Below are 12501 nucleotides of genomic sequence, written 5' to 3'. Positions count from 1 at the left end.
TTTCAGATTTTCCCTTTGTGTTGTGCCACCCTCCATCTGTTGTTTGATGTGTGACTGTGTTTCCTCCCTACAGACGTGCGATTGCTGCTCAACAATGACAATCTCCTCAGGGAAGGTGCAGCGCAGTAAGTCTCCAGTGTGGGAATACAATTAAAATGCATCATTTGTGCTCATTGAACTCTAGACTCATAATGAATGCGTGCAGTATTTCATAAGAAGAAAGGTGTGCTTAGTAGGGTGCAAATCTCCACCAAGAGGCATAATATAATAATATTACGTATGCTGTTAAATTCATAAAGCCATGAAAGAATTGAACAGAAAGCACGGCATGTGATTACCACTTGTGCACCATCTCTACTGTCTTCCTCCCTCCATCTGTCATACACTTTCATATGAGTCGATCAATTCCTTACCAAGACATTTCTTCACCAATGTGTTTGTAAAGGTGTCTAGTAACACATACATTTAAAAAAAAAAGACTGCTCAAACTGAGTTGAATGTGCGTGGACATTAAGATTCGTAATTTGAGGGTATTTGTCATATTTATGAATGTATACAGTATTTGGACTAAAATGGTTCTATACTGTTACATACTTGATTCTATAAACAGGAACCATGTCGGTTCTTTATAAAAGAACCATACAAAATGGTTTCATTCAGAACCGGTGCATCATGTGTTAACAGAGACTTGTTTCCATGTGCTTTTTCCCAGTGCATTTGCACAGTACAATGTGGACCAGTTTACCCCAGTGAAGGTTGAGGGATACGAAGAACAGGTGAGTTTGTGGTTGATCAGCACACACTTCACAAAACCATTTTCACTGAGCTAGCATTGAAAACTCTAAGCATAATTGAAACACACTGGCCTTCCCTTAACTATTTAGCTGCCAAAGACGTATATATACGTCTTTTAATAATCAGCTGTTGTCCGCCAAAGACGTATATATACGTCTTTGAAAAAAAGGGAAAAAAAATTGATTTTTTTTTTATAATTTCAACCCTTGTCGAATTACGAACAGATTAGGAGCTAAAAATGTTCGAAGATTTGCTGCTCCATTCACTTCAATGTTAAAATTCAAACGGACAAACAATTCACTTTGTTTTTTGGTTTAAAACTCGTTGACATTTGTGAAACCACACCTGAATCTCATCTGTGATTAGAAACCATCTGGGGATCAATCATACTGGAGGAAAAAAATCTGTGGCTACGCGAACAGGTACCAAAATCATGGCAAAACCCTGGCAGAGGCTACAGACTGTTCTGAAAAAACTCTGGCAGTCAATGTGTTAAGGCCAATTTATGCTCTTTCCGATGTTCATGGCTAAATCATTATCTCTCCTGAGGCCAGCACTTCATGGTATGTATGTATGTATGTATTAGCAGCACAGGGACCGCAGCGAGTGTGTAATCTCCTCTGGATAATGACACTGCTAATGACAACCCAACTGGCTCGTGACACTATTGACCAATTGTAACTTCTGAAGTGACTGAAACCTTTTTGGAGGCCTCTGCATATTTTTGTTTTCTGAAGGGAGCACAAGTAGGGTCTGTGTCATAGCCCCACAGACCCTACTCGAGTCCACTCAGCTCCACAATTTTAGCACCGACTCCCCATCCAGTGAACACCACGCACACCGCCAAAAAGCATAAATTAGCCTTCATATTACCTCATCTCCCCATCTAATACAAATATAACATTAGAGGTCCAGGATTACTAGTGCTGTTTTTACAAGAGAGGAAGTAATTTATTATTATGAAGATAAACCACTAAGCTATAATAGATGCGTCATTTGTGTATGCTTTAAACAGGAACATGAGTTGACTTACAGAAGTGAAACGTCACAGTCAAACAGGGAATTGCATTCAGATAATGTCTCTTTTCATTCACCACTAGGTCTGCGACAACAAAAAACTTGTAGTAATATCTCAGGTGCATTGGTAGTTGGCTGTTTAGTTTGTAAATCACGTAATCACTCCCTCCCCGTTTTCAGGCCAGGAGATGTCTATGTCCTGTCCCAAGTCATTTTTTTTAGTGTGTTGGGGTGAGGATCAGAAGAGGGTGGGGTTTAGGTAGTGTAAGATAGGAGTCACAGGGTGAGGAAGACACTCACTGAATCAGCACCAGTGTTTTTGTCAATCCACCTCAGGGAAGGAGAAAAGTAGATTACATCTCTAACAGTTCATCAGGCTTGTCTTCAGTACAAGTGCTTGTTTGTCCCGTGTATGGTATGTCGTCTGTGCTGTGAACAGTATGTGCACAGTGAACACGTCATGCTGATGCATCGAGGCGAGGTCGTTAAGTGGTTGTTGCACTGGCTGATGTAAAAATGTCATCATGTCCCTGTGTTGTAATTCCCCTGTCTACATAGCTTAATCTCCCTCTCTGCTACCGTTTTCCACTTGAAAAGTGGTTCCTTTTCTCTCCTTCCCTCCTCCCTCTCCCACGCTTCATTTATCCTCCCTTCTTGTTCTTGTCTACCTACCCTCTTCTCTTACTCTCCTCCTCTTTCTTCTTAGGTCTTAATCACAGAGCATGGTGACCTCGGTAACGGCCGGGTCCTGGACCCCAAGAACAAGATCTCCTTCAAGTTCGACCACCTCCGGAAGGAGGCCAGCGACCCTCGGCCCCACGATGGAGACTCCTCCTTGGAGGGATGGAGGAGCGCCGTGGACTCTGCTGTCAGGGCCTATGTGAAGGAGCACTACCCCAACGGAGTCTGCACCGTAAGCGTTCACCACTGTTTCACTATAATCCCGCCTCAGCCAAATCCCTAAATTTACCTCTGTAGGGCTGTGATTGGCCTATGTGTAGGGTCTTTTCAGAAAACAACTTTGCCCTGAAAGAAATCACAAACATTTAAAAAGTTTAAATACAATATTGACTTCTGTAACAGCTGCCTTTTGTTGAATGTGTTAAAAGTACAAAAGCTATAAATTGTTTTAAAAAAACTATTTTCTTAGAGGCTTTTCCAGTTTGTATTTAATTGTTTGGTGTAAAGGTCTTTACACACTGGGAGTTATTATTTAGTGTGATTATTTAGCATTAATTTAAACTGCTGTTTATGTTACTAGTCCATATCCGGTGAAGTGTGCACACGAAAGTAGTTGCAAACGTGGGGTTATTGCGTGTCCCGTCGCACAGTTCTGTGGGAATGGTAATGTTCAATGGCTGTGTGCAAATTCAGATCAATTGCTCCAGTCACTGAGGAGAACTGGGCAGACAGTTTTGGCCTCACCACCACCACAGAGGTTTGTAGAATTATAGGAGGATGAGTACATGCACATTGAACATGATTATGATGAAGTGATTAAGCGAGGTATTCATTTTTTCCAAACAAGGTAGATTTTTCAGTACAAGTAAAATCATCAACCTGTATACCAAAAAAGGGCGCTTTTACGTATCATTTATTTGCGTCGCTCCTTGTGTGTAATAACCCTAAACAGAGAAATAGATTAGTGTAAAGGAAGGAATGCTCTGATGGGATTCGATCCATGATTAGTAGGGTTACATGTGGGTCCAGAGGAGGTGATCTATCACTGGTCACTACAAATAACATTATCCGTAATATGTGCCTGTCATGGACAAATGAGTGTAGTTACCAGTGGTTACATGGTAAAGGTTACCACTTCAGAAAAATAACACCTGACATTGGATATATCAAATCTGATGGTGTGGAATGGTACAAGTAACTGAAAATGATGCATCCTACCTGATGTAATTGTTGACAAATGTCAATAAGGACCAGCACAATGAATCAGCCTAAGAGCTAAACCACTTGAAAACTGTTAACTAGTCATAAACAAACAAATATTTTTAAAGCACTCGTGAGCTGTTAACTAGTCATAAACAAACACATTTATCAACACTAACTGTTAAAATGTTTGTTCTTTGCACAATAGAAAGATGACACAGAATACAAAATCACATTATGGACTGATTTAAGCTATCATGTGTTGCCGCTCCACTGCCACAGATGGGCCACTTGGGGGCGTTTCACACCATCTAACTCAACTGAACTGAGCTATACTGTACTGTGTTGTATTTGTCAGTACAGTTCCATTTAAGGGGATTTGACAAACCAAGTAGGAAGGAACACATCAATGAATTGAGTAATGACTTGAACTCACTAGCCACAGTGAAGGAAATGTCAGTCAGATGATGTTTGGAAATAATTGTGCTCTACTATTGAAGGACCTGTTGTGGTGCTTGGTTGTTGTTGTGAAGTGCACAGCACAGTCCTACTACACATACTGTAGAGGAGATATTGTATAAGGTCTGCTGAGAGATAAGGTCTGCTGAGAGGCCACAACAGAAAAAAAAAATCAGGTGGATTACAAATGTAATCTAATCAGGAGTTAATCTATCACAGCTTGTGTTCAAGTTCATCTTGTCTGCTCATGTATTTGTTTCATTACTGCCAATTTTACTTGGAGCTTTCTCTCTCCTAATTGGATGAAATTGGTATCCTGACCTGAAAATGTATTTTCTATTTAATAAAGAGATGGAGAGTTATTAAACATTCTATAGCAATGATTGCTATGGGAATATAGAGCTATTTAACACATATTATAACAAAAACATATAACTTACAGTACTGCTATAACTGCTGATAACATCCATTGGGCTTTTTTAACTTCAATATGTCCCCGCCCCCCACATATTTTGTTCCATACACCTAATCCATCATTGTAGAAATAATTGGCCTCGAATGCAAATATTGCACTGCAATGAAGTAGACATACAAAGCATCATTCCACATACTATTGAACGCCTGTAATTTCATGTTATGGCAAATTTTACCGTAGTGAATACGCAGAGTGATACTATTCTGACAACACGTTGAGTATCTTTATTGTAATGTGATGTATTATTTGTATTTTAGCTGTTCTAAAGTATTACTGGTATTATTTTTGTCTGTGTTGAGACTGATGGACTACGTCGGTGACACCAAAATGTAAAAAGACGATGCACATAAAAGTTTTTTTGTTGCAGTGTAATGGCTGATTTATACTTAGTTCTGCGCTGGTGTCTCTCACTGAAAATAGCTGATCTACAAGCTTGTAGATTGAATTACATATTCGGTGTGAGACACTGCAGGCAACTAAGTATAAATCAAGTATAATCTCCTAGCCACTGTGGTGCTTTAGTTAGAAGACCTATGTGTTTCACTCACTTTTCTTCCTGTGTCACTGACTCAAAGAGTGATCACTTTCTCTCCTCAGATTTATGGGAAGACCATTGACGGACATCAAACGATCATTGTGTGTATCGAGTGCCATCAGTTTCAACCAAAAAACTTCTGGTAGGTTCATACAGAGGCCAGCATCCTTTGTGATTGTTGATTCTCTCTGTCATTCCTGACTTATATTTGGTTGCGCAGCGAAAATATCCTGAAGCTCACCACACGTTGCGGTAGTGTTGTTCCGTAGATTAAAAATTGATCATCCAAAACAGTATTCTAGTAGTACAGTAGTAGTACAGTACAGTTACAGTATTCTCTCCATTGACTTGCACAGGGAAACGGGTGTTATGCTTAGGGGTGCCTAAGACACAACATGAATAAAGAGTAGCCGCTCAAACAAAGGTTTGATTTGCAAAAATAATGAAGTATTTATTTACAAAGGATGTAACAATGAAGAAGGTAGTTAACATAAAATTGATTTCAAAGAGCTGAATGATAACTGAGGAGAACGAATAAACAAACCAAAAGAGAACTAAGTTGAAACGAATAAACAAACCAAAAGAGAACTAAGTTGAAATGTACAAAAACTTACCTCCCTAACAATAGGCAAAAGGATCACACAGCTCTAAAGTAACAGAGTATCTTAAATCAAAATCACAGGATCAAATAACCAATAACTAACTGAACAAACAAAGTTTGGGTGGTGGCCGGTTGGGAGAGGAGGGATACGGGATATGCCCCCCTGCATATGGTTTGGGTGGTTTGGGTCTCCTTTTATAGGAAACCTCCTACTGTAGTTGTTAGCCAACCAGAAGCTGGCCTTGGAAGTTTTCCCTCCAATCACCTGTGTGAAATGGCACAGCTGATCTGCAGACACGCACACACGCACATACACACCCTTCCAAACTGTATAGTAAACCAAAACAAAAATATAACCCATACGACCATAGTCGTAACAACAGGTATCAAAAGTTTTGGAGAAATAGTAATATAAATATTACTGTTTGAATTAAAAAGAAGATCTGGTAGGTATGCATTCACAACTGATTCACAGGGTTTGTTATTGACAAATTACCTTTTTATTAATCATTGTAAACTGGCGAAAGAACGCTGAACCAGGTTTTGTAATTTTATACATTGCCAGCATCAGCTTTGTGTGTTCGTTTTTTGGGACTTTGAGACCTATTTTGTCGTGCAATGCAAGTCAGTGCGAGTATATTTTGGATCATCCATTTTTAATGTAAACAAGAGAAGAGATCTTGCCAATATTTGGAGTTGCACAACCCAAACCTACTATTATTCAGAAATCAAAATTTGTATCAATTGAAGAGACTGTGACACAGCCTAGCATAACTGAAGAAAACCTCTGAATAGGGTCTGATTTGTACCAGCGCCTTGAAAGGTCATCGCTGTAATTGCTGCTTATCTCCCAAGATCTCCTTAGATGGTTGGCCCCCATTAGCCCTTGTTGATCTCTCCCTGATCAGGTTAATCTAATTGGATACAGACCGCGCCAATCCTCTTTGCGGGTGAGCTTTACCAAGCTTGTTGAGAGTAATGATCCCATAGCTGTTGCACATTATAGCTTATTATTATCTTCCTCTTCCTTCAAGAAACTCAGTTGACATTGTGTTGGGATATCCCTGTACTTTGCGACCTCATTTACTGAAGCAGATGTGGGCTTCTCTTGCACAGCGCGGTTGTGACTGGTAATCACAGTCTGACTGAAGGAAATCCTGTCATCTTCTGAATATTGGACCTCATAAATTGTTTTTGCCCTGCTGTTGAAGAGTTATATGCCAAAGGAGATATCCTTCCACCGATTAATAGCATAGAAGTAAGACTACCTTGAAGTGCAGAAGAGGAACTAAAGTTATTTTGACGATGTCAGCCCACTGAAACAGACTGCATCCTCTATATTCTGTAGGTTGAGGAGTAGTGTTAGGAATAGAACCTGTTTTAAATGACACGCTGTTCCTCTTCTTCATTATATAGGAATGGACGCTGGAGGTCAGAATGGAAATTTACCACCTCCCCCTCCACCACTCAGGTGGCAGGCATCATGAAAATCCAGGTGTGTGTGCATGCACAAATTCTTGTCTGTACTCATGGTACATGGTGTTGTTGTTGTATGTATATGTACATGGTGGTGTTGTATGAAATATCTATTCTTTTTGGAGCTTTGAAGAATAGTTCTGAAACTCGTTAAGACCATGTGTGTGTGTGCGCGTGCATACATGTGGATTTATTTCAGTGCATAGATCCAGCTGTTGGCTATCTGTCCTTCTCAGAGCTCTGGCCTTCTAAACATGCTTATTCAAACTGTTTGACATTCTTGATGTAACACTCAACATTTTACAAGCGTTACGTGTTTCTCGTTTCAGGTTCATTACTATGAGGACGGCAATGTTCAGCTGGTGAGCCACAAAGAAGTCCAGGAGTCCATGTCTATCTCTGTAAGTACACGGAATGGATATGAATGAACTTGTGCCACTTCATCATGTCCACACATGCACAAAGACACATCACCATGTTCTGTAAACGCAAGAACCCAACATATCTCATACTGTCAAGATCATACATGTACTTTACCACTGCTGCAGTATTCCATCCATACATTAAAGTATACAGTGTATGGTAAAGCTCAAGCCCCAAGTGCATTTTTCACCTCAATAGGACACATGTTCTTCCCTCAGAAACTAGTTTGCTGAAGCTATATTGATTTAGCTGTGGTGTGTGTGTATACTGTTTTTTTTTTTTTGCTATGGTAGTCTTGGCTGGGTCTCCCTTTGTAAAAGAGATCTTTTATCTCCTAGAGACAATCATTGAATCGATAAAGGTTAAATCTAAAAATAAAGACTTAAAGCTGAATTTCTATGCTGACTCATCTTCCCCTCTCTCCCCCTTCTCTTCTTTCAGAACGAAGCTGCAACTGCAAAGGAGTTTGTCAAGATAATGGAGGCTGCCGAAAATGACTACCAGGTTGGATTGTCAACTTTACTAGATGTGTCTCCCTCTACTCACTAATTGACCATATACAGGGGCCATTTTGCTCTTACGTGTCATACGGTGGGGTCAGTTCCCCTGTTGGGTTGGCGTTTCCCACCCCCTGAGGTTTTGACTCTGTAGTCATTTTGCTCTTACGTTTTATAAGAGCAAAATTACTATAGAGTGAATATGGCCAATGGGCCCATACCCTTCCATCTCTCCTCATGGCTTTCTGTTTCTTTTGTCATGTGATTATTCTAGAAAGAACCACAGGAATAGATCTCAACAGTGACATTCCTGAAGTAAAAATCCCATCAGCTATAATGCAACAATCCAATGTAGACTTACCACAAGCGACGTGGTTGTAACACGCGATGCTATATGCCACTGTAGAAGCTACACGTCTGTATGCAATCAATCTATCTGAAAAACATCTTTCATTCGTGATGTCTTGGAGAAATACTACACTACCCAGTGTAGCAGTGACATCTCTAATTGGTAGAGCACGCGTCCCTAGATCCCATAGCCCAGAGACATAATATTAAGTACATTGTGGTCGAAAATTACTACCAGACAACTAAAATATTTACACACTATTTGCAACCGTTAAAGTTAAGAAGGAGCAAGCTAAATTATCGTTTGGTTGGAAGCATTGGAACGGTATTCACGTAGGTTTATTTGACCCGATTCAAATGTGTTATGGTTATGATTCATCACATATGGTAGCAGGTTGGCTTGATTCCCAGGCTTAAAACTTTTTATAAGACTTTTCTTAAATGTCTATGGAGTAAAGGAATGGGAAATAATATTCTGGTACTAGAGCAATTCTAAAAGAGGGCGGTCACTGTTGAGCTCTATACTGTGTGGTCAATATGGCCTCTCAGCTTATTCTGCTGTCACACTCATGAGTCTCGATGGATAAGAGCTTCAACTAAGGCCTAAAATAAAAGTAAGCTGACTCATGCAGTTAGTCAGTTATAAGTCTGGTTCCAAAAGATCAGTCTGATGACCCAAGGAGGAGGGGGTTGTTTAATCTCTCTGTTGCGTAATTAAGAAGTACTGTAGTGTCAGTATTACTTACTGAAAAGCAGCATAGCTGTAGCTCATGGGAAGTAGGGGTTATTAATATATATACTAGACCCTCCAGAAAAACACGGGCAAATAACCTTGATTATGCGGGCTAAAACTCTTGATTATGCAGGCTAAAATCTTTGATTTAGCGATGAAATATGCAGTTTTTTTTGCAATTTTATGCAGTGAAATTGCGAAATATGCGAAAAGTTGTGAAATATGCGGCAATATGCGAAAAGTTGCGAAATATGCAATGCGAAGCGCATATTATGCGATGCAGATTTTTTTTTTAAACTTTACCCCCGCATAATTATGCGCCATTTTGCTGATTATGCGGTAAATTCTGCGATCGCATAATCGCATTTTTCTGGAGGGTCTAATATACGAAATATGTTGACTCACAAAATGTGAGTCAACATTCCTATGCAAGATTGCAAGACAACTGGAATGTCAATCTAACGTTCTTTGCTCAAGGCACATAACCCCAAAGTGCTTCAGTCAGGCTGCTCATAGGCTGACAGTAGAAAACTGTGGTTGCACCAAGCAAGCACATCCCAAAGTGTACTGTACAACTGAACGTTAATCTGAAGCAGATCACTGCTGAAAACGTAACTGCAATGTCAGCAAACCTGCTCTGGATGAACAGAGTTAGAAATATGTAGCTAGCCACCTTCCCATGTTTATATGCAGGTGTGGGAAATTAACCACTCTGACGGATGGTTCTAATATTACACTATGGAAGCCCATTTCTGCCACTGAATAAGAATAAAAAGGCCTGAATGTGTATTTTCTTTTTCTTGCCATTTCAACTATATACAGTAGTTTAGGGAGAGAAAATAAATCCTCACAAGTGTAAAATAGTCAATTGCAAGAATTGTAGGATATAAATATAAAGTCACAATTGTGAGAAGAATTGTGACATAAAGTCAGAATAACGAGGGAAAACATTTTGATTAAGGCCTTTTTATGATTACCTTGAGGTGAAAATAGGCTATGTCGTACATTGTAAAAGCCAACTGTCTCTCGGGATACCAGACCATGCCTTTCAACTTCTGACCGCATAGTTCGGTTTTGTTTGTTTGTTCTAAATTCCACTTGGGTATGGAACTAATGTCTAACAGGAGTTCAGTAATCATGCTTTAGAAAAGTCTGCAATGGTTGGTGCTTATCTGATTCCTCCTTTTTTCCCCGACTTCTCAATCTGCCCTTTTCTCTGTCTACGTTTCTGACATCCCTTACCCACTTTCCATTCATCTGTCCTTCAACCCTACTTATTCTCACCTGTCTTGTCTCCCCTCATCTTCCTCCTTCCTTCAGACTGCCATCAATGAGAATTACCAGACCATGTCGGACACTACCTTCAAAGCCTTACGCCGCCAGCTTCCTGTGACGCGCACCAAGATCGACTGGAACAAGATCCTGAGCTACAAGATCGGCAAGGAGATGCAGAACGCTTAAAAACGGAGAGGAGACCTCTACGACCCCCCTCCCCCCGTCCCAACCACATTGCATGACTGGATAGTTGTATCGTCTTTGTACAAATTAGTAAAACGGGGCAAAAAAAAGGTTTGGTCTCACAACAGGATGTCATGTTACACTTCAAATGTCTACTTTTAGTTATGTTTTTATACATACACTGTTAAATTGTCTGTACATTGAATAGAAAAATTACGATAATTGTATTAGAAAAATGAGAGGTAATATAACACAACATAGGAGAGGGGGCGGACACTCGTATGCAAAACACCCTTATACTGTATCACATGTGCAATATTTATTGTGTCTGTGAGACCACACCTTTTGTTTGACCTGCTGAAAAAACAAACAAAAAAAAACATCAAATTCGCACCAATGGTGAAATGAATACTATTAGGGGACTATTTGCAACTACAATGGACTTGAAGCATTTTGGTTAAAATGTCTCCCTTACAACACGGTTACTGTCTCATACAGTTCAAATAATTAAAGTTATTTGTGTTCATTGGCTGTTCTCTTTTGCACAAGCAGTCACCACCTTGTTCCTCTCATATTGGTACTTTCCCACACAATTCACCCTGAAACGCAAATTTAAGCTTGCAACTCTCCTGGCTAAAAATTGCCTGTTGACTTGACATCTTCTGTGACAACTTAACAAGCTTAATTAACAAGTCATTAATTGCTAAGTAATGTGCATAATATCCAATTTACAATAAAATGTAAAAGTATCACTCTTTCCCAGTGCTTATTTTTATTAAAGAAAAAAAAAACCTGACTGTATTATATAACAAGGCACATTGTAATATATACCTGTATTAAACATCCTGTCTGTCACTTTGGTGGTTTATTTCCATGAGATAATTGTAACTCAGTCACAATTGTTGCATTAAATGACAAATTTTCTATTTGCTGACTCGCTCATAATTATTATTATTTTTTACCATTGTCTGTCCACTTTTCTATGAAGAAAAGTACATTTAAAACTAGGTATGATGTGACCTTGACTAACTCTAATAACTATATATTTTATATAATACCTAATTGTATAAAATAAAGATGTATATGTTGTACAAGCTTGCAATGCAGCATATGAGCTTGTTGATCGGCTATTTTCAAATTGGGCATAACATTTGATGAATTCTATTTTCATCAATGAAACAAAATGTGTGTGTGTATAGCCTCTATATGTAAATTAGCACTTTGTGAGTTCCTTGAATACTTAACTTCACTAGAGCGTTGTTTCTCGAAGTGGGGTCCGGGGACCCCCAGGGGTCCTTGAGGGGGTTCCTGGGGGTCCCCAGATAAATGATGGATAGTTAGGAACCATGATGTGACTCTGAGAGTGTACAAATGGAACCAAGTGAACCCTTACAGGTCCATTTGGTTCCATTCGTACACTCTAGAGTTATTGGTTTGATTGTCTAAAGCAGGTGTGCTTAAAGTGGGGTCCGGGTACCCCCAGGGCCCTATATAGTATATACATCATCTGTTTAAAAAATAAATCATGACATTCTTTGAAAATCTTTTGACATTCTTAACACCACAAATCTTGTATGGCCTGGGGTCCTTGGCACAAAATCTTTTCAGATGGGGGTCCGCGGCCAAATACATTCATTTAGGGGTCCTTGACATGAGAAAGTTTGAGAACCACTGCACTAGAGAGACCAGAGGCTGAGTGGACATGACATCAGAGACAGGACAGCATCATGTTCCCATGGCTGCTCATCATCATCATGTACAGGCTGACAGGTCAGTGCTAGCTTTTAGCCACCGTGCTAACTA

At 39.6% G+C, this 12501-nt stretch overlaps 1 protein-coding gene across 1 annotated transcript in view; it reads left to right on the top strand.

The window, feature by feature from the left end:
• Nucleotides 1-11624, top strand: part of LOC311047710 (F-actin-capping protein subunit alpha-2) — a 31031-nt gene extending 19407 nt beyond the window's left edge. Inside the window, exons 3-10 of the mRNA XM_084060525.1 lie at nucleotides 74-125; nucleotides 713-776; nucleotides 2519-2725; nucleotides 5225-5304; nucleotides 7180-7258; nucleotides 7569-7640; nucleotides 8104-8166; nucleotides 10561-11624. Of these exons, the coding sequence (XP_083916651.1) occupies nucleotides 74-125; nucleotides 713-776; nucleotides 2519-2725; nucleotides 5225-5304; nucleotides 7180-7258; nucleotides 7569-7640; nucleotides 8104-8166; nucleotides 10561-10701 (758 nt within the window). The 3' untranslated portion in view covers nucleotides 10702-11624. The remainder of the gene's footprint in view (nucleotides 1-73; nucleotides 126-712; nucleotides 777-2518; nucleotides 2726-5224; nucleotides 5305-7179; nucleotides 7259-7568; nucleotides 7641-8103; nucleotides 8167-10560) is intronic.
• Nucleotides 11625-12501: the final 877 nt, after the last annotated feature.

Source organism: Gymnoscopelus microlampas, assembly GCF_963454915.1.
Source record: "Gymnoscopelus microlampas genome assembly, chromosome: 6".
In the NCBI taxonomy this organism is placed as follows: domain Eukaryota; kingdom Metazoa; phylum Chordata; class Actinopteri; order Myctophiformes; family Myctophidae; genus Gymnoscopelus; species Gymnoscopelus microlampas.
Note: the sequence above shows the minus strand (reverse complement) of the source record. Positions and strands in the feature narration are given on the sequence as shown.